This window comes from Erigeron canadensis, chromosome 1 (assembly GCF_010389155.1).
Source record: "Erigeron canadensis isolate Cc75 chromosome 1, C_canadensis_v1, whole genome shotgun sequence".
Lineage (NCBI taxonomy): Eukaryota > Viridiplantae > Streptophyta > Magnoliopsida > Asterales > Asteraceae > Erigeron > Erigeron canadensis.
In genome coordinates, this window is record NC_057761.1 from 52,413,568 (window position 1) to 52,436,794 (window position 23,227).

Below are 23,227 nucleotides of genomic sequence, written 5' to 3' on the forward strand. Positions count from 1 at the left end.
AATCGAAAAGAAAAAAAATAGTAAAAAAACCCAAAAAAATTCGAATGAGAAAACTCAAACGTGACACAATATAATAAAATTCAAATAGTGTAACAAGATATGACGTAGATCAAGCAGAACCTAGTCATATGGGGCGGGTCATTGTTCATAACTTGCACAAATAACATATTACAATACAATTCTGTAATTTCAAAAACTTAAACAAAATATTAAAATGATGTTATTAATTAATAAAATATTGGAGTTTTTTTTTTTCTTCAATGATCGTTATAATTTATTAATCACATGAGCTTGGAAAACAATAAGTCAAAAGTTCATGGTCTTGTTCAAATATGTCCATCACATCTTCATCTAAGTTGGCCCATACCTCAATTCCATTCCCTTGTTTAGCGTCCATCATCATGATTCCATTCCTAAATGGTGTATTTGTTACACTAATCCACTTTGGCATTCCCCACCCAAAATCAATATCATACAATGGATATCCACACCAGCTACTAAATGTGAACACTTCTGTTCCACTCATTTGCAACATTTCCCCAACCATTTTACTATAATTCAATATTGCAAATACACCTTGTTTTGAATCTTGAACTTGTTTCATGTAACCATCACAAAATTCTTTAAATCCATGTCTTAGTTGACCTACCAACTCGCCCAACTCGATGTCATCGTTGTAATCGACTAACCTTCTATCGACTAAAAAAGAACCGACGAAGTTGCCAAAAGAGGTTTCGGGTAATGGTGGGTTCATTCTCCCCCGCATGTTGACAAGGGTCATTGCTATAGATGATGTTATTTTGAGCCCAATATCACACTTCTTAATAGATTTCATAGCACATTTCCATACAAGAGCCGAAACAGCTTGAACTCGAGAACAATGGCCTATTTGAGCCTTTAGCAACGATATGTTCGTTGCACTAAAAACAAACCTCTTTCGGACAAGCTTTTGATTCACTGGAATCTCAAATCCAGTATTGAAATTCAAAGAACCGATACGTGGAAATAGAGACGAAATACTAAACTCTGGAATCAGAATTGGGTTATCGGTCAACGAAGCGTTAGCCCATTCACGAATAAACGTAAAAAAGTTAGCCGCATCCCCAATCTTATGAGAAGAACACGCACCAATAGCAATTCCACCACATTTAAACAAGGTCACTTGAACTAACAATGGAATCGTGTGATCAAGAATCACAGATTCCTCAGTTAAAGGAACAAATTGTCTCATCAAATTCAAGTCACATTTTTTAAGTACATCCGATAAGGAGCAATCAACAATGGCTTCAGAATACGGAATTCCCTCATCGTTACAATCAACAAAAGCGTCTCCGTTTACACGTCCAGCGTATGGATAAAACGAGGCCAAGGCTCTAGACAAAGAGTTCTTGAGTCGAGTGGTTACATTCGAGTCTGGCTTAGTCTCGTAGAAGAAGATTATAGGAGGAAAAATCGACGGCGATAACTGGTCTAGTAGAGACAAGTCATGGGTGTTTGGGTGTTTGGGAGTCGAGCACAATGGTTTAACTATATGAGTTGCGGTTATCTCAACTTTTTGTGCCATATGGTTTTTGAGTTTGAGGGATATGCATGTATGTATAGCTTTGGTGTATTATATACAAAAAATTTTCTTCATTTCGATCATAAAAAAAATACTTGCCGGCATGCAATTTAGAAGCTACATAAATTAAGAAAATGATACCCTCCCATAGATAATGTCACCACATATATTGTAATCATCCAAGGCATGAACTAAAAACAACTTTAATTGAAATTTTATGAAATGACATCAATACTTTGTCACCAGTGTTTAGCCTTTGACAATTGGACTAAAGTACTAAACACAAACTTGTTGACTACTGTTTTTAAATTTGTGTAATAGTCGGCTGAACCGGGCCGGGTATAAACGTTAAAGAAAAATAAAAATCACGTGAGATGCACGTTATCATTAAAAAAAAAGAAAGGGAATTCTCAAAAACCCCTTACTTGAGGCGATTTGGAATCTCCGTCGTTGCTCCGCCATCGTTCGCCGTCGAATCTTTAATCTCTTCTGAGGATTGAAGCTGACTAATATCATTAATCATTACTGTCGAGCCTGGTAATACCATTAATCATTATTATTAGTTTGATTTGAACACTTATATATGTACTCATGAATGAATGAAGTACACTAATCACATGAAAACCCCCTAAAGCCCATAATATTATATATATTAATGGCTACCACAACTAAGAGAAAAAAATATAGTTATAGGATGATTTTAGCCATTGAAATAGATCAAGAAATAAATCTTAACCATCTAAATTAAAAGTCAAAATTCACTATTTTATATATGGCAACTTTTTAATGTTTGACTACTTATATAATTATGATAATTACTTTGTGCTATTTAACTAAACTTCCAAAACGCTTTACAGATTCCAATCCATTGCTACAAACTACGGATGTGAATATTTTTTTTTCCATTAATTTAATATAATTTTATTTTTAAAAGTAAAACTTTCAAGCTTATGCATGCAAGGGGAACATGAAAATCCATGTTGTATATAAATTGATACTCATATATACAATATTTTATTTTATTCAACTTAATATGTGACTTAAAAAATAAATATAAAATTAAAAATATCGTAAGGTGTCACAATTAAGATAAGCTTTATTTTGAGCAAAGAGTTAACAAATAAGTATTAAAATTCTCAATTAGAAAAATCCTTAATAACTATATCATCGACGTGGTTATGGCTTAATATCAAAAATTGATTTGAAAATCTCAACCCAAACCTGTCAATCCGTCAACCTAAACTTAACCACAAACAAAAAAAAATAATCAGGTTAGCGGGCGGATTAAATGGTTTGGTGGGTTGATTTTAGGTGACATGATTGGTGGTTGGCGGATTAGTTTTAAGTAAAATGGGTTATGGGTTGTCTGATCAAATAAGCTTGTAGATCCACCTATTAAAATTTTTTATTTAAATTTAAAATATTTTAGGTAGGTGGGTTGAGCTATTAACCCAAAAAGTGAACCCGACCCCCTGACCCTAAAATATCAACTTGTCGGTTACCGAGTCGAGATTTCACAACCTTATTTAGTAAGGTCTATATTGAAAATCTTAATATATAGCCGACTCCATATATGTTATACCAAAAAAAGTAGAAGGTTTGTTATCTTAACATTATGACAGATTTCATATAAGATATGTATTTTCATATACTATAAGACGTAAATTTTTGTAGTGAGTGACAAATTAAACTAATACTAATAACACTAGAGTGAAGACCCGTGCGTTGCACGGCTGGGTTAGTTGATGTATTTCACGTCTTTGCTGAAGTTTCTAGATTGCTAATGGAAGTTTATGAAGTAGTTATGTGACGCATGTATAGTGAAATGTGTAAATGCGAATCTAAAAGCTCATGTGTTCAGCAAGAATCAAAACAACATTTGCTTTTTGGGTACTAAAATATATACTTATTAATCATTTACAAACCATATATATAGTGCAAGAATCAACACCATTTGCTTTGTGGGTACTAAAAGATATGCTTATTAATCATCAATAAGTAGGTTCCCACGGCCCGAATGAACTGCTCCACTTTACTAAGGTCTGGCTGAGTGGCTGGGAGCAAATAAAAAAGAGAAGCAACAAACAGAAGATGAGTACTGGCCAGAAGACTATAAAGACCAGGGTAGAAACATGAAAGTGAAAAGCCGACTAAAATAAATTATAAAATAATTACCTTGATTTCATTAGTGAGATACTCATTTAGGGACCTAAACTCCTTTATATACACGGCTAAAGGTAAATTTATAGCACCCTGAAAGCAGATAAAAGGTAATGGTAAAGATTAACTAAAAGTAACAATACTATGGTACTTGCAAAAAAGTTCAAAATGTAACTCAAGAATTTCAAAGTGGGCATATGTGGTAAAAAGTCTTTCCCAACAAAGAAACATAAGAAGATAAGGTCATCAACTATTCGCTCGAAATCGATCTTGGAAGGAGGATTATGAATTCTCATTTCATATTCTAAGTACTCCCTAAGTGTCCAAATATTAAGAAACTGAGTAAAAAAATGTGTTAACAAAGACGACAACAATATTCTACATTAAATGAACATAATTTGAGCTATACCTGGTTAGGCTTCCTAGGCACGGTATCTGCCTCTCCTTTAGACTTCTCCTTTAGATCACCGTTTATTTTTTAATGATTGTCAACAACAGCATATCATTGGTACTGGTCTTATTTTTCTTTAAATGTCTCTTATCTTACATCTTCTAATTTCTTGCTCGTGTTCCTTTTCACCTCTGTTTCCTACCAGTCAGCCATAATAAGCCATAATGAGTCATGACGGTAACAAACCGCCTCATTAGTATTTGAGCGAATGAGCGTGTCAACTAACATGGAGCCTATTAATATATATAAATAAAAAACCCCAACTGGAATATGCTATTTCCATGTGTACTTAAATTATTCGTTGCCACTGATGTTAGTAGGTTTAACTTCGTATTCCATTTCACCAGTAAATGTATATCTATAAGTATGAGTAAAAACAGAGCAAGAAGCCCATCAAGCACTCTAAATTTTGGGATTATAAAACAATACTTCTGAAGTACATAAATGTGGTTGTCCTACTTGTGCTTAGCGTGGATGGACATGTTCAATAAAATATACGAAAAACTATCGACTTTTTATAGATGGTTTTTATCTCCAGGCCTCAACAAAAAAATAATAACAATAAATGTTGGCATAAGATATCCGAAATTAGATTTAACTACCGAAACAAAACATCAAAGGTGGAAAAGTGACTGTCAGAATGGATAATCGGACACATCGATTTGGGTCAAAACGGTGAATCCTTTTAGGATGTATAATGTATTCTGTCTTCTCGAGTCATTGATATGATTAAGAAATTTCAAATACAGTGATATTATATATTTTCAAGTAAAGCGAGATAAATTCACATTCTACATAGTGTTTTATTAAAAGAAGCCAAGTGGGTCGGGTAAAAAAAGGTTTGTAAGGTGAGAAAAACAGAACTGTCGAAGTCACCCAGAGTTGTTATAAGTAATTTTTACGAACTATACTAATAAAATGTATAAAACGGATCTGTTTCTATCAGTCTGAAGTGCACACTTACCACTTTTACCACTATTCAACAATAAGAACGAAGGATGAGCATACCTCATACCAGCATCTAACATCTCTAAGAAAAGCTGGAGCCCCCTTTTCGATTCGCACTTTCCGGTTAGCATTAATAAGTAGTGCATAACTCACAAGGTCAGCCGAGAATTAACTCTTTGCATCTACATAATCCAGAGTATCAGTCAACATCATGGAGTTAATTTTATCTCACTTTAGATTAGAGAAATTTAAGAAGAGCACCTATCATGACCATTTACAATTACACTATGTATAACACCTTGAAGTATATTTACCCCTTCAAAGTGACACTCAATGTATCTGTAGGTAAAATTTCCATTCTAGAACCACATAAAAAGGAATTACGATATACGGGTTATCTCTGTGTTCCCCATCAGTTGAGTGAAGCCTGAAACATGTTACATCATAAGTCAAAAAAAGTTTGTATAAGGGATCATAAATGGGTTTTATCTAGTATCTATTTCATTGAGTTATTGAGTCCGAAGTAAATTATAAACCTTTTTAAAAAACAAAAAATCAATAAAATGTCTCAACTTCTATCGTGGACAAAGCAAATAGAGCCGATCTGGCTAAAGCAAATAGACCCGATCTGGCCAAGTACTTAAATTCTGTCTATTGCTTTGTTTTTTCGTTCTAGTCTGTGTTGCTAATTGTATTCTTGTATGTTTTTGAAGCAGGGTTTGAATTCGATATCCCCCATCAGACCCAAATTAAACGAAACTTGGGAATAATAAGTAGCTTCCTCAACATCAAATGGGTAAAAAAAAACCATGCTAATTAGCTAAACCATTTAACCAAGTTACTGAATGGGGGTGATATTGACTTGATATCATAGAGATGGAAATTCCCTTCTTATCGGTCATAATAATGGAGTAAAAAAAGCTGAAAAAAACAGTCATAATAGAACAACCTTTAATAAAACTTTGACATAAAGTAGACTAAAGAGAATTCCCGGGGTAATCAATCTTGGGTCAGGTTCCAGCATACCCTGCCTCTTAACATATCCGTGATGGTGTATTTAATCAAATAGATAAGGAAGAAGAGTGTCGAGATTCACCTCTTGAACTTTTATCTTGTTACCCCCCGCAACATTTGCAGCATCACCAACAGCAAAAAAGGCCTTTGAAGCTCATGTTCAGTTCGTGTAAGCTTCGTCAGCTTCGGCTACGTTTTTACATTGTTTTCTATCAAAGATTTCATTTTCCCCCCGATAAAGGAGAGAATTGTATTAATTTAAATATCGAAAAAGATAGTATCCCTAAAACCATTTTTTTTATCAGTATTATTATTTTTATTATTATTTGATTACTGTAACATATATAAGAAGGAAGACATTAAAATACCTTATAGGTGTGTCAACAAACATTGCTTTAGATCGATAAATTACCTACAAAAACCCAAGTTCAATCAGAATTAAAGCCAAATAAACCATACCAAAAGATAACTATTAATCTTGCGATTAGAAACATTTGTTTTTTAGACTAAATTAATAGAAGACCATTGCTCAGTTGTTAATCATATCCAAAAATACTTCCAAAAAATATATCAATAATAAATAGATTTGCAGTGAAATTATGAATAATTCTTAACACATATAACTAAACTGCAATGTGTAGGTGAAAGATATATGTAATGAAAATGAAACATAAAAACCCTAATTTTTTTTTGCCTGAAATCAATATAAAATAATCTGGATTGATGGTGTTAGCATAAGTGAAAGCATCACTAAACAATTACTCCATCAAACCTATAAGAGAAAAAAGAAATCAAATCAAAATCAACAACAGACAGAAAAAATAAAGGATAATCAAGATGAATACGGTAGGAGCAATCCAAAACTTAAGGCTGGCCATTACAAACAAATAAAATGTATCAGTGAGCAATACTATTCCATTCCAACCAAATGCATTATTTATATACATAGGTTAGCAAGACTTTTCATAAACCCAGTATCAATAAATACATAATAAATATAAAAATTTTGACAGGTATAGATTACAAAGAGTTACCTTTGGGTTGGAATATTGATCGGACACCCGATGAAGGAAAGAGAGAAGAAGAAGACGAAAGGTTTTTTTTTAATAAGAGTAAATCAACTCACTTTTGTTTAAAAAGAAAAAAAGAAAAGAGAAAAGCTAGATAGTTGTTCCGTGTCTTCGGTTTGGGCGAAGATAGGAAGTGTTCGGGCTGAGTAAAACCAACAAATGGACTTATGTTGGATGGATGGGCTTTTATTATGAAGTGCAAAGACTCGGTTTATTAAATAACCGGGGCATTCAAATGCAATGGGTGTATAATGCATAATTGATGATATACGTATTATTAGAGAATAATATTAACTAAGGTCATTAAGTATGCTTATTAGTGAAGTGCTAGAAAGCCCAAAAAGTTTCAATCCTACCTTTAGTTAGTAATAATAATAATGATAATAATAATAATTATAAATATTTAACCCTATTAAATACCATAAATGAAAGGCTAAAAACCTAATTACATCTATTAAGTACCAATCGATAAATCGTCAATAATACGTTAATTTTTCCACTTGCTTGATAGAACTTTTAGATATATATAGATACGTGCCCATCTAAGTTTCGATATTTTTTATAATACTATTTATGTCTTTTATTTGTATAGGGGTGTCAATAAGGCCGGGTTCAGGTTGACGAGTTGAAAATACCCAGCTTGATAACTTTTGGGTAGAAAAATTAACCCGAACCTACTAACCAGATAACCCGAAACTAACTCACCAACCTAACTTAATCAGGCTGGCAGGATAGTGGACGAGTTTAGGGTTGAAAGGTTTAACGTTGCTTGCTAAAAAAAGTTAGATATTTATACTTTTGTCAATTTATTTATCTTTGTACGTAAAGTTCAACATGTACTGTTTCTAACCCAGTCAACGACCGGGTATTGATCTAGTTATATATATATATATATGGCTCCGAGAGCTGAGAGAAAAAAATAAAAAAATCTTCTCATCTCAACCATCCAAATTCATTCACAATTTAATCTGAACCCTTAAAAATATAAAAGAGGATGCTTCTCTAAAAAAACACCTCACTCTCTGTCTCTCTATCCGACCCCAAAACCCCATCACCATCGCATACCACGACGATCACGACCTCCAATCATCAGCACCATCCCGCCAATCACGACCCTTTCTCTGTTGATTATCCGGTGTCCCCTTCCTTCCTGAATCCTTTCGTATCTCCAACGACCACAACAAAGCACGCCGCCATCACAACCATCCAGCGAGTGGAAGAAAATGGGGGTCTGGGTGTTCGGGGTCGTCTTTACCAATTATTTACAGTGAGTTTTGTTTTCTTTCTTTTGTTTCCCATGTTTGTATTCTTTATAATCATTAGTTGTTTGCATCATATATATATATATATATATTTCACCTAAAGTTTTGGATATTATGTAGTTTGATTTGTGTTAGAAGTGGTCTTACCATAAGTAAAAGGTTGATAATCAGATTGTCATTTTACAAATTTGTATCAGTTGAGTACGTAAAATATCGTGTGATTTTTCATAGCGCTAATTTGGTAATTTCTATGATTTTCATTTGGGATTTTCCTTGAGAATGCTGGTTTATATGAAATTATATATATTTATGGCTACCAGAGCATAGAGAAAAAAATATTAGTATCACATAATCATAACCATCTAAATAAAATACAACAAATAAAATATATTGGTTGTTCAATTTGCAAAGCTTAATGACTATGGAGGTACACTTAAATTGGTAATCATGGTTTCTTGCTTTTCCTTATCTATTTATTTTTAATGTGATTTAGCTTTTAAATGTCCCATATGGCAAAACCATTGTGATCTGTGTCTCAGTCACTAAATAATTACACAATTTACTTTTGCAACAAAACTATTTTATGGTTCAAGAATGAACAAGGTTGGAGGGTATTAAAAATATATAGGTCTGAACTCTAAAGCTTCTAAGGTCAACTATTGAAGATTCTATTACAGTGGCGGCACACAAATGATAATCTTGTCAGATTTCGATTGTTTTTCAACTATTATGTTTGGGTTCCAATGTTTTGTATTATGCCTTATTAATAAAAATTGGATATTTATACTTTCGTTAATTCACTCTTCACAGATAATGTTGGACATGTTTCCTATATTTTATTGTTGACCGGGTATTGATCTAGTTGTTTCTGGTAATAAATAAATGTATCTACAAAAGCCAATAATCCGTAGTATAATTTAATCTGAAACGATGGCCTTCTTTTTTGCTGAATAAGAAATAAGAATACACGTCTATGGTTTGTTTACGAGGGTAATGGGTAAATTTGGTTGTGGTGGGTTTAGTGATACGAGTGCCAATGATATTGCAGGTAGTTTAATTAAACGGTGGTGTCAGTTATATGACCCTCTAAACGCTATGGAGCTTGATCTAGATGCCTTCCTGCAATCACACGACGCCACGACCAGTGACGATGAAGATACCTACCATCACAGCGCTGTCGATGAGCTTCTCAATATTGACTCCGATGATGCTTCTTCTCCTTCATCATCTTCCCGATCGAATGGCTTAAGCAGCCCCCAAAGCAACAGTAATTCAATCGATTCTTTTTCTCTTGATTCCCAATTGGTAACTGATAGGGATGTACCGGCAATTCAGTCAAAGTTCCGTTCCATTAGCGGAATAAATTCAGGCGATACATCTAGTGTTTCACGCCAATTATCTCTTCCGTTATTTGGTTCAAATGCTAAGCCCGGGGCTGCAGTGGCAGCCGCTGCGGCAGCTTCACGATCGATTCCGTCGCCACATGCGGCTGCTATCAAACTGAGGAGGGAGAGATTTATTAGGCTAAGCTTGGATCCGAAAGCTAGTATTGGCTCTGAGATACTTTCTGGAAGTGGCACAAGTTCAGAAATTGGGAATTCAGATACAAATATAGTCGAAGGAGATTTTAAACTGGATAATTTGGAAACCGAAAATATTGTATCTAGTGGGGAAGTGATTACTGAACATGAAAGTAAAAACAGGTGGGGTGATGGTTTCCCAAGTGAAGAAACAAAAGCAGATGTAGATAATGCATTCGAAGCAGGTAGGTTTGAGATTGATGTTGGTGATGATACTCTCAACCCTGTTACTAAATCCGAGATAGGTTCTCTTTTGAATGACCAAGGTCTTGATTTGGATAAGGATGGTTCCATGCCAGTTATAGATGATGACAGTGATGACCGCATTGAGGGCAATGATTTGGAGTCAGCCACTATCTCTACCTTACAGTATGTAGAGGGGGTGGTCCCTTTTGCCCATGGGAATGTGGATGATAACGAGGTTGAGGAGGACTCGATAAGTGTACTGTCAGAAAGAAATGATTTTGAAAGTACAAAAACACATGCAAATGATGTGGATTTTGGCCTTCAAGCTGGCGGTGATGTTTCAGTCGAAAAGGGTGGTATTGATCTGGATCAAGGAAGTGAGAAGAGAGACAGAGAGACACCAGGGACGTCATCCCCCTCCTTGAAACCCCTTCAATTTGCCGAGGAGCTTGAAAAGAAGCATGCGTTTACAGGTTTGCATTGGGAAGAGGGTGCAGCTGCACAACCAATGAAGCTTGAGGGTGTTCACAGAGGATCAACTGTGTTGGGTTATCTGAGTACTAGTAGCGATAACATCATCACTAAGACTATTTCTTCGCCAGCATTTAAGCGAGACCATGGAACTCCACAGTCGCTAGCCGTTCATCTGAACTACATTGCCGTGGGGATGTCAAGAGGGGTGATTGTTATATTCCCCAGCAAATACTCTCTACATCTTGCTGATAACATCGACACTAAGGTTTTATTCATACCTTTAACACTAACATATGCTATTATGTATTTTTCTCTCTTTTATGGGTCTTGAGTAAATAATAAATAAAATGACTCTTTCAATCCGTGATGAATATGAAGTTATCTGTTGACTAGAACTCTAGAAGTTGAAGTCCCTGCTTTATAAAGGTCTTGAAAGTTTATCCTTGCATTAGTTATAGTTTTGTCCAATAGTACTAAAAGCATGAGCGGTTGCATTCTTATCAGATGACGTGATATAAGTACTGCTTTTTATTTCAGTTGTTAATTCTTGGATTACAAGGTGATAGGTCTTATGCCCCAGTCACATCCATGTCCTTCAACCAGCAAGGAGACCTCCTTTTTGCAGGATATGCTGATGGGCATTATAGTGTTTGGGATGTCCAGAGGGTTTCTGTTGCAAAAATTGTTACTGAACATAAAGCTCCAGTAGTGCACATGTTATATATGGGAATGGATTCTCAAGTGGCACGCCAGTTCAACATAATAAGTGGTGATAGCAAAGGTGTGGTTAAGTTGATCCGCTTTTCTACATCTTCATGGCTCAATAGGTTCTCAACTTCTAAAACCTCGGTAAAGCTTTACCTTCGCTCAAGCTTAATGGAAATTTATATGTACTTGTATCAAGTCTATCACACTTGACCTTAATTTTTCAAAGCAGACTCTTCTTGATGAATCAACACGCACAGTTGTATGTGCTTCTCCCCTACTGTCCGGACGTTCTTCTGCCGGCACCAACGCTGGAACGAGTGGCATAGGAAGCATGATGGGAGTAGTTCCAGGAGACCCATCTTCTGCTGAAGAAGGCGTGGTCATATTTGTCACTCATCAATCTGGTCTAGTGGTATGAAATCGTCAAAAGATTAGAAGTTTACTATATGATTAAGAATGCTATAATATATTTCTGTACGATACTTGTAATGTGCTCTCTACATTTATAGGCAAAAGTGGTATCTAGCATCCCAGAAGTCTATGCTCAACTTCCTAAGCCTGATGGTGTCCGAGAGGGTTCCATGCCTTATACTGCATGGAAATACATTGCTGGTATTTTTTTTCTTTGGGTAAAATATTGCTGGTATATTACAATTGTTTTGAATCTGTTATAATATGAGGTTGTCATTCAGAGAATGTAGAACCGCTGTTAGCAATTGCTTGGGATTCCCAAGTGCAGGTTGCAAAATTGGTGAAATCAGAACTGAAGATATATGCAACATGGACCCTCGACAGTTCGGCAGTAGGGGTTGCTTGGCTGGATAGTCAGGTGATTATGCTTAATATATAATTAATATGTGAATATAGTTGGTGTTGTGTAAATCTGGAGTACAATGCATTCTATCATGCATTTAAAGAAACATACAAGTAATACAAATTTGATCCTTCTTCAGATGTTGGTGGTGCTAACATCAGCTGGACAACTCTGTCTGTATGCAAATGATGGGACTCTAATTCATGACACAAGTTATGCTGTAGATGGATGCAGAATTGGGGAACTCATTGGATATCACACCTTTTTTACCAATGTTTCAGGCAACTCAGAGAAAGCTCATCACAACTGTATAGCTGTTAGGGGTGCTTCTCTGTATCTACTTGGACCTACACATCTTGTTGTCTCTCGCCTTCTCCCATGGAAGGAACGCATAGAAGTTTTACGCAAAGGCGGTGACTGGATGGGGGCTTTCAACATGGCAATGATGCTTTATGATGGTCAAGCCCATGGTGTTTTTGATCTTCCTACAGCTTTGGATGATGTGCAAATGGCAGTAATGCCCTACCTAGTGGAGTTGCTACTCGCATATGTAGATGAGGTCTTTTCTTATATATCGGTGGCATTAGGCAACCAAGCTGAAAACGCGGGGAACTTGGATGATTCAAAGGATGATAGTTTTTCCATGACGTCAAAGATAAAAGAGCAGTACACCCATGTTGGTGGAGTTGCCGTTGAGGTTTGTGTACACATCAAGAGAAATGACATCCTCTTTGAGAAAATTTTATCACGGTTTGAATCTGTTCAACAGAAAGGTAGATAGTTGTGCATCAAGTTCTTTCTATTAGCATGTGACCTATCTTCTTTTATCTTTATGGATTGATAAAACTAAGCCTTTGTTTCAAACTAGTTGGCCAGGGTGAAACTAAAACCTATTAGAAAATCTTAAAAATTTAGTTCCAAATAAAAAAACTGATTTGAAAATCTTAAAACTTAGTTTCAAGTTTTTGATCATCAAATTTCTGGCTCTGGCAGTATCGAATTGACGAATCATTAATAGCTGTATATTTGTATTGCCTTTATGTTTTCAGAGACATTTTTGGAGCTTTTGGAACCATATATATTGAAGGACATGCTTGGGTCGCTACCACCCGAGGTTTTACTTGTTTATATATTTTGTATGCTTACTAATTCAGACAATTTAAGAATATTATTCTGCGAGATATATGCAACTATAACATAATTTTATTCTATTTTTGTTTTCTTAATGGAAGATTATGCAAGCACTGGTGGAGCATTATAGTACAAAAGGTTGGCTGCAGCGTGTTGAACAATGTGTTCTCCACATGGACATTTCTTCCTTGGACTTCAATCAGGTACGTTTGTGAAAATGTATGTGCCTGAGTGGCAGGGGTTGTTTTATTTTCTAACTCAACATCTTAATAAGATTCCCACTATAACTTGCTTGATTGACCAACATTTCTTCTTTGATTTGATATAATACCTAACCTAAATTAATCTCTATAGACTTTAACAGTCTTAAAGATACCAATAATAAGCAACATCAAACAGCATTCGATCTATAAAACCTCCTAAAAATTCACAAACTACCTTTATCTTCTGAAGAAATTTTTCTTTAATGTATTCTTATTATCAATCATCAATACATTGGCACACTGCTTAATAAGTTTCAAAGAACCTGTCAGTGTCTTCACTTACTAAAAAGTATTCGGTAATGTGACCCAGCATGTCCAGACCTGTACTTCAAAGCTACGCTTCTGACATATAAACACATCCTATGGACCTATAAGCACCAAAAGTGAATGAGATATATAAGACCTTCATAGAACTGGAACTCGTCATTAAAAAAGAAGGTTCTACCAAATATTGCTTCTTGGTCAACTTCATGAGTCATTGTTGCAATTTTTTCACCAACAAGAAAAAGAAGTGAAAAACTGAGCTTATATGGAAATTAATTACATTCCCTACTCTGCGAGAATGAGTAGTAACAAAGAGGAACACCTGAAATGATATCTATCACCTAAATACCTATTCTCACCCCATGTCAGTTTAATTTACAAAATGTTTAGCACAAATCTTCTGCTAAAATCTGAAACAAGAAATGAGAAATATAAGTATTTGACCACAGTTAAAGAATTTCATACACTCATACCCCTTCCCCCCGCCCCAACACAGACACACAGATTTTCTCATCATTTTCAATTTCATGCTTGTATGTCAGGTGTTCAGGTTATGTCGGGAACACAGCTTATATGGAGCCCTGATATATTTGTTCAATAAAGGTCTAGATGATTTCAGGACACCTTTAGAGGAGCTGCTTCGGGTATTTAGAAACAATGATAGTGAGAGTGCTCCATCACTTGGGTATGTCACACACTCACACTGATGAAATATGGTACTGTCTTTTGATGGTTTTAACTTTACATCTGTTTTGTAAACAGGTACAGGATGCTCGTTTATTTGAAGTACTGCTTTTCGGGATATGCTTTTCCTCCGGGTATGGATTTTATCTAACATTCCTCTAAATAGTTTTGCATAAAGATTTCTTAAACTTCTTTTCAGTTGTAATTGGGCAGGATTTATTGTCACCTTTGTTTTTCTTTCACTGAATATTTATTTTCAGGACATGGAGCTCTTTCTCCTGCACGTTTGCCATCTCTTAGAGAGGAGCTGATAAGCTTGTTACTGGAAGATTCCAACGCTCCAAGTTCATGGGGTTTGACAAATTTATCATCCACTGAAGGATACAAGAATCTATATTATCTCCTAGAGTTGGATACCGAAGCAACTTTGGATGTTTTGAGATGTGCAATTATAGATGAAAATCCTTCGCACAATTCGGCAGCTGATAAGGACTCTGCATCCCCAAGTCAAGATCTGATCCAAAAGACCGTCAATGTTCTTGCTCTCATACCTGAAAAGGGCAAATCTACTAGCATTGAGGATATTCAACCTAACACAAATTGGCCTTCAAAGGTTGATATAGATCATATACTTGACTTCATATCTCATTTTGTTGCCTGTAAAAAGGTCAAAGTCTCAAATCGATTGCTAAGTCAGATATTCGAGCATTTGACATTAGAGGCTGACATTCCACATAATGTTGAAAGGAAACATGGAGATTGCTTTTTAAGAAGAGAAAAGGAGGTCCTAGCACTTTTGAATGTTGTGCCGGAGACAGATTGGGATGATAAATACTTGTTAAACATGTGTGAGAAGGCTCACTTTTATCAGGTTCCTACTAACTTCCCCCTCCTTCTCCTCCTAGTACACTGATGATTAATGCAACATGTGCTTCTGTTCCAAAAAAAATGCAACATGTGACTGATAATTGTGCTTACGTTAGGTCTGTGGCTTCATTCATAACAGCAAACACCGATATTTAGCTGCTCTTGATAGCTTCATGAAAGATATAGATGAACCAATTCATGCTTTTTTCTATATCGATTATTTGATGAGTGACAAGAGGTCTGATATTTTGGAAGCTGCAGTCATTTCACGCATTCCAGATTTAGTTCAATTAAGCAGGTACGTTGCTAGTAGTTTTAGATGCTGAATCATCCCAGATTTTCTTTCAATGTTAGATTTTATCCTAATTACTTGTAATGGATGCTGAATATTGGCAGAGAGGGCACACTTTTTCTTGTTATTGAACGTTTTTTTCAAGATTTCCAACAAATCCTAGCTGATCTGAGGTCTAACCTGGGAAGTCTCTTCCTCTACCTTAAAACAGTTATGGAAATTCATTCAACAGGCACCATGAGGTTCGATTTTCTAAAAAAAGGAGAACCTCTGTGTTTTCCTGGGGCAAGAGTACATGATTTCTTAGAAAGAATTTCCGAGTTCCCAAAGTTTTTGCGTGAGAATCCAGTTCATGTAACTGATGAAATGACTGAGCTGTATCTTGAGGTAATTGCTCACACCATCCAACATTAAATATTTCGAGGGACTTGCATTATGTAATTTATTTACATCTTTTTTTCATGTGCACTTAGGATGTTCACTTTTGGCTTCTACTATTGTACGATTAAATGAGAACTTGTATGAATAATTTGGAGGCCGATGCTATACCATTAAGAATATTTCCAGTATTATTTTTCAATTTGTTTCCTCCACAATCTTGATTTTTATTGATACCTTGTTTTTAGCTAAAAATATACCAAGGCCTTTTCTTTATGGAAACTTCAGTTTCAGATAAGTGAATTATTTATACCAATATTTTCATTAATTTCTTTTATTATTCCCATTACAGTGTTAATAACAAAACTATATGAAATCTTCTCAGTGACAACATTCTGATCGTTTACTTCATATTTGTCAAATTACCTGCAATCTACACTACATATTCTTCCATACTTGTATTGAACTTGGATCTAAACTATAGCTTCTTTTTGTGCAGTTGCTATGTCAATATGAACCCAATTCTGTCCTCCATTACCTTGAGACCTGTGAAAGCTATAGGGTAGACCAATGTTTACGCTTGTGCCAAGAACATGGAATCATAGATGCTGCTGCTTACTTATTAGAAAAGACTGGGGACGTTGGAAGTGCTCTTTCATTCACACTTTCTGATCTTGCAGATAAATTTAGTATGCTTGGTGCTGCTGCTCAAAGTGTAAATGATTATGCTGGGTTAGATCATCTTGATGAGTTCTTGAAGAAGAAGGAGGTCCATTGCATTTACTTCTCTTTCTCGTTAAGACTTATGTTTCATATTGTCAATGAAAAACACAATCATCTTGTTTTCAAATTGTAGGTAACTGATATACTATATATCGTGCATACTTGTGTTGCATTGTGCCAAAGAAACAGCTCTCGGTTGGATCCTAATGAGTCCGAGGCCCTCTGGTTTCAGCTGCTCGACACGTAAGCTCCTTGATATTGTTCATGTACTGCATGCTACTGGCCCATGCTTCTGTTACTGTATGTTAATTCTATAGTCGAAATGTTCATTTTCCTTCCTCGGATTGGTGCCTTACTATTAGTTGTCTTTCTGACATATCCATTAATTTTTACTTTCATTATCTTTTGTTTGTATAAGATGGGAAAAAAGGATCACTTCAAATTCGCATCAAAAAAAGAGATGAAAATGATTCATATATCATCTTTGTTAATCAAGTAAATTAGGTCTAAATATGAGGCTGAAAACGGCAAAATGTCTGGGAAGACATGGTGTATCATTGTAGGATGCACATGTTATGCTATTCACCTAAAATATCCCTCCATGTGGTCATTGCTACAACAACAATGATACCAAATCCCACTAGGGGTGGGGTATGAGGGAGGTTGGATGTAGACAGCCATACTTCTACCCAAGGGTAGAGAGGCTGCTTCCAGGAAGATCTCTGATATGGTCATTGCTATTATGGTACTATTTCATTATGGTGGTAACTGTCAGCCTTGATGCAGATTTTGTGAACCCTTGACAAATCCATGCATTGATAAGATGGATTCTGAGCAAAAACTTCAGAGAAGGCAGCAAAATGGAGAAGCATTCGGAATCAAGTGGAAGATCAGAGGGTCAGATAAAGGTGCTCGAATCTTGAGGAAATTATTCTCTATGTTTATTAAAGAAATGGTTGAGGGAATGATAGGATATGTCCGGTTACCGACCGTCATGATGAAACTTCTTTCTGATAACGGTAGCCAAGAGTTTGGTGATTTTAAGGCTACCATACTAGGATTGCTTGGAACATATGATTTTGAAAGAAGAATTTTGGTAAGACCCATTTTTCGTTCATATTTGCATGCATATTATGTATTGACTTTTTTTTGTCATTATATCAGGACACTGCTCGATCTTTAATCGAGGATGACGCATATTATACCATGAGCTTACTTAAGAGAGGAGCTTCTCATGGTCATGGCCCACGGAGCCTTGTTTGTTGTATATGTAATTGTCTTCTTACAACTGCGATTCGAGTTTACAATTGTGGGCATGCAAGCCATTTGCATTGCGAGATACCTGCCTCGCATAGAGCTTTGTCTACAGGTTGCCCCATTTGTATGCCAAAGAAAAAGGGCTCAGTCCCTGACAAGAATGGATTAGTGAGTAAGCCTTTACCAAAACATAGGTTAACACAAGGGACAGGTGCTGTTCACGTACATGAGAATGATCGCCAATTATCAAGGGTTAGTTTTTTTTAGCTTGTTTTTGTTAATAAATAATCTCTGTGATGTTTGTACCACCTGCTGCTGCTGCTGTTGATACTGAGTAGAGGTTATTGCAACAGTATGAAATATTGACTAATCTTGATAAAGACAAGAGGATGATACAAGTAGATAACATGCCACAGCTGAGGCTTGCACCACCAGCTGTGTATCATGAAAAGGTGAAGAAAGGCGTAGCTATGTCGAGGGGAGACGGTGGTAGCAATACCAGTGGTATTGCTAAGATTGAAAAAACTAAGATGGGCAAGGCAATTAAAGATCGGAAAAAGAAGGGATCAGCTGCTCGATTTTCCTTGAAATCAAACATATTTGGTACGTTCACCGCATAAGACCTCGGAAAGATCTGTGATTACATTCTAACATTTAAATCTTTAACAGGCAAGGAAAATTCGTACCTGTCATCTCAATAGTTTTCTGCTGCCCTCTGATGAAGACCTCATATGTTTTTGATCAATAAATTTAAAAGGTATCGTTAGTCAGGGTTCTATGGACAGTACCTGTACTTGCTCGATGCATGAACCCTTGTAACCAAGCATAATCAGCAGATATAGATTTCCTTCGGTTGTTATTCTACCAATTCTGAAGCTGAACGCTGCAAAAAAGTTGGTTCATATATATAGAAATGCTACCACAGGTACCCTCAGAAGTAAGTTGCAGATTCGTGTCCCTTTAATAATGCTGAATGCCAGCTTAATGTTATCAAACTAAGTGAAGAGATCAAGGAGCAACATTTGTGGATGTGGGGATGAAATTTTGTTAAGGTATATTGTAAATTAGAGAACTATTGGAGCAACTCATGGTTGCTTAAAGCCCGAAAGTATAGTTTTGCCTGTTTATATTTACAGTCCCGCCTTTCTGGCGAAATATTTTTTAACAATTTTGCTTCAGTTAATCTATATAAAATCTTCAACACTAATTTTTTTAATACAATTATAAGAAATTATGTTTTTTTTAATGGTTATACTGACAAAGCTCATCTTTGTTATAAATGATTTTAAACACTAACTTAAAGTGATAAAAATAATTATCATTAACCAAATACTACTATACTCGTGAAGGACTTGGTATATGTTTAAAACTAAGGATAAATGAATAATTATCCAAACTAGCAACGTATGTTTTTATCAAAAAAAAAAAAATTGAAAAAAAATGTTATAGTTGACTTAAAATCTATGTAGCACTGAAACGGGTACGGGAAAGGGGAACGGCAAAACTAAAATATCCAGGATACGGGTACGGCAATAAAAAAATATACAAATATAAATTATATCAATTTTTTCATAAAGGAGACTTGAGACTTGAGATATTATGTATAATTATATATGTAGAACTGTATAATACATGCTTGATTAGTGATCACTCATTGAATATTTAGTGTTTAATAATTGGTTTTGGAATATAAAAAATTTAATGTTGATTAAATTGTATATAATATAGCATGTTTGGGTTTGGGGATTAGAAAAAGTCCTTTAAAACCTTGATATTATTAAGAAACTGTATGGAAACTTCAAAGAAACGTTTCAGTATCTATAGAAAATTCTAGGGAATGTTTCATACGTGTTTCGTACGAGGAAACGTTTCCATGGAGTTTTGAAAACGGATACGGCTACTTGTTTAGAGTTTCGGTGCATCATAGCTTAAAATTTACTTATAAGAAACCCAAAATATTTTGATAGAAAATAAAAAGAAAATCAGAGATTTAATTGTTGTCAGTAATGTGACATAATTTCACTAGTTACAGAAGATGTAATGTGATAACCAAAATGTTTTATAAACAAATAATAAAAATAAATAATCCAAAATTTCAAATTTATAGACGTATAGAAAATTCATGTAAAAATTGTTATTCTATTTTTTTAATGAGTATCCCTTTTCTATTTATCTTTTTTTTTTCTTGTTATATAAAAAAGTCATTCTACCTTTTTATGTTTCAGTTTCTATCCAAATGGGTTTTTATGCCCCGCCAACAAATTTTCAATCTTGTCTTTTTAAATATGTCGTAATCTAGCTTGGGAACATTATTCGATAAATGTTTTTGAAAGATGCATCTTGACAAGGTGCATAATGGATATAAATGATCCAATTGAGAAAAATATATTGACCTTTTATTAAAAAAAACCATAACGATAATGGTATTGAAGTTTAAAGTTTAAACTATGCGAATAATTTGACTACAAGCATATTCTTTTTTTACTACTTATATAAATTAATTACTCAAAATGTTTTAGATATATATACTACCAGACTTTCATCTATTTGGGTGCAAACAAAATCAAATTTAAAGGACAAGAAAACAATTCATAATAAATATTCAATACAATCATGTATTAAAGCAACTTCCGTAACCAAGTTCTTAAAAATACGCTATTAATTAGGATCCTTTTCACATTGTATAGTTGTACACTTGTTATTGATAAGAAAAGTTAAATATATTAATACAAAAAGTGTAACATAATTAAATTACACCGATGCAAAAAGATACAGTAATGAATATCGTTATATTTATACACTTGTAAAGTTATTTCAAGCTCTTTGTAAGTTTTAGTTAGGATAAATAAGAAATCCACATTAGTAGTAGGACTGTAAATAAGTTGTATATATGAGATTCCTTTAAAAGAGATTCATAGATTTTAACAGAATATTAGATAAGTCAACATGTTTGTACAAAGAATGGTTGTTTTGAAATCGAAAAATAATAAATGATTTAAAGGACATATAATATTAGCATGAATCACAAATACATGTAATGAAAATAAAAGCTTGAAAATTAGTTTATTCGATATCATTAAATTTATATTAGTAACATATTAAGACATATTAATATATAAGCTTGAAAATTAGTTTATTTGATATCATTAATTGAGGTTGGTGGCTCATTGATAAGGTCTTTGACTTTGAAAAATTCTGGTAAGTTTAAGTTATACTTCTTACATTTGAAAAATTAGATTAATAAGGGTTTTTCAAGATTACTAAGTTTTATTCCAAACATGCATTTAATTTAAAAGTAAAAGTAAGATAAAATGTCTTTCAACCAAAAAGCATAGAAAATTAGATAAAATGTAAATACTGTTAAAAGACAAAGATATAACTATATATATATATATTTTTTACGACTAAATATTACGTCAATTCTACTCTATTTCTTAAATTACCTCAAATGTTTATACCAAAATTTGAATCTTGATTATGTTCCTAAAGCATAAGTTTTTCTTAAATGAGCTACGACTATAATTAATTATTTTATCCACACTTGATAACTAAATCGAAACATGTCATTAAATAATTTATATGTATAAACGAATAATGTTAATGTTAAAAAAAAAAAAATGAATAATGTTAATGGTCAAAAAAAAAAAACAAATAATGTTTACAAAGAAAAAATTACAAAAAGTCAATTATAATATATCCGTCCAATGTTTAGGCTTATTTTCTTTAATTAGATTTTAATTAAAATTGCTTTTAGCAAGTCTGGATCGAAACTAAATTTAAAAAAAAAAAATTTAATTACATTTTTCAAATTTATATTTATATACTTAACAATTCATCTTAGGTTGAAATAATGATAAACAACTCATGTATTTTGACACATACATACATATTTTAATTTTAACATATACTATAAGACAGTTAAATTGAATCAAAAATCTTTATCAATGTTCATTTGGTAATTTCAAACCTCACAGGTGTTAACATAAAATAACTTTTAAAGAAACTAAAATATTATGATATAAACATCCTAATAGTTTTTATCTAAATGTTTTAATATTTATATTGGTTTTTGTAAAATAAATTTACACTTTTTGTTTTTCATATTATACACATTTTGGTCTCATTAAATAATTAAGTTATAATTATTATAAAATCTTTATATGTTTATATATTAAAAGGCAGTTGTTTAAGTAATTTATCGACCAATCACAAATTTCGATTCTCTGAAAAATGACTTTAATTTATTTATTTTTTTGTTTTCAATCACTAATTTATACTTTTTAACCAATAATTTCAATATATAATACCAATAATAATAGCTAATAAATATCTAATAGAATAATCTATTGTATATCTTTATCTATATATTTCTAAATTGATCTTTACAAACCAAGCATATGTTACTTCATATATTTAAATTCACAACTTGTCATAAACTTATTTTAGTTTTGTTTAAATATATATTTAAAATCTAGTATCTATACTATATAATAAAGAAAATAGCCATCATGTTGAAAGTTACATGAAGGGAAATGACTAAATTACCCTTAATGAGTATATAACGCTATCAGTAATTTTTTTTAAATATCTACATTAACCATTTACATCAATTACTTTTACATCAATTATCTAACATCACTCAACACCGCCACTACCACCAACAACCATCCCCTACCACCACACTGTCACTGCCACATTGTGCGGGTAACGTGCTAGTTATTCATTAATAATATCCACAATTTTTATGGTAATTGTCGCAAGTGGTTTAAGTGGAAAAAATTACATTTGTTACATTCAATTTTTCTTTGAATCTTTTTTAATAAGGTAAAATAAAAAATTAGGAAGTTTTTCTATGCGTTAACATATAATAGTTGATAATACTTTATATGAATTTTTAATAATAAAAAAAACCATTATTATTTGTATATGATATGTTTGTGATTTAAATATTTAAATTTAATTAATATGTATAATATATTGTGTGCCAACATGCGTTTTGTATGATTCATACAATCAATGTATAGATGTACATAAGAATTGAAGAAAGATTTTATGATTAATAAATATTTCTGTTTTGCTTTTACATATATTCATATAAATTATAATTTATGAATAATAATGTAACTATTAAATATTGTAT

The 23,227-nt window shown here is 33.5% G+C and overlaps 2 protein-coding genes across 2 annotated transcripts; one reads left to right on the plus strand and one right to left on the minus strand.

The window, feature by feature from the left end:
* Positions 1-277: 277 nt before the first annotated feature.
* Positions 278-1,673, minus strand: LOC122586093 (stemmadenine O-acetyltransferase-like). Its single transcript, XM_043758199.1, has one exon. The coding sequence runs from the start codon at positions 1,562-1,564 to the stop codon at positions 278-280; it is 1,287 nt and encodes a 428-aa protein (XP_043614134.1). The 5' UTR covers positions 1,565-1,673.
* A 6,506-nt stretch (positions 1,674-8,179) lies between these two features.
* LOC122597668 (vacuolar protein sorting-associated protein 8 homolog) lies at positions 8,180-19,308 on the plus strand. Its single transcript, XM_043770244.1, has 20 exons — positions 8,180-8,471; positions 9,515-10,971; positions 11,244-11,555; positions 11,644-11,826; positions 11,924-12,026; positions 12,107-12,243; positions 12,368-13,001; positions 13,278-13,342; positions 13,461-13,562; positions 14,429-14,571; positions 14,649-14,704; positions 14,831-15,441; positions 15,554-15,735; positions 15,834-16,116; positions 16,607-16,876; positions 16,964-17,073; positions 17,617-17,926; positions 17,995-18,339; positions 18,441-18,690; positions 18,757-19,308. The coding sequence occupies exons 2-20, from the start codon at positions 9,562-9,564 to the stop codon at positions 18,786-18,788; spliced, it is 5,538 nt and encodes a 1,845-aa protein (XP_043626179.1). The 5' UTR covers positions 8,180-8,471; positions 9,515-9,561; the 3' UTR covers positions 18,789-19,308.
* Positions 19,309-23,227: the final 3,919 nt, after the last annotated feature.

Coding starts and splice junctions, on each gene's coding strand:
- LOC122586093 (XM_043758199.1), bottom strand. CDS start 1,564: ATGGCACAAAAAGTTGAGATAACCGCAACTCATATAGTTAAACCATTG.
- LOC122597668 (XM_043770244.1), top strand. CDS start 9,562: ATGGAGCTTGATCTAGATGCCTTCCTGCAATCACACGACGCCACGACC. Junction 12,244..12,367: donor TTGCTTGGCTGGATAGTCAG/GTGATTATGCTT, acceptor ATCCTTCTTCAG/ATGTTGGTGGTGCTAACATC. Junction 17,927..17,994: donor ATTTTGAAAGAAGAATTTTG/GTAAGACCCATT, acceptor TCATTATATCAG/GACACTGCTCGATCTTTAAT.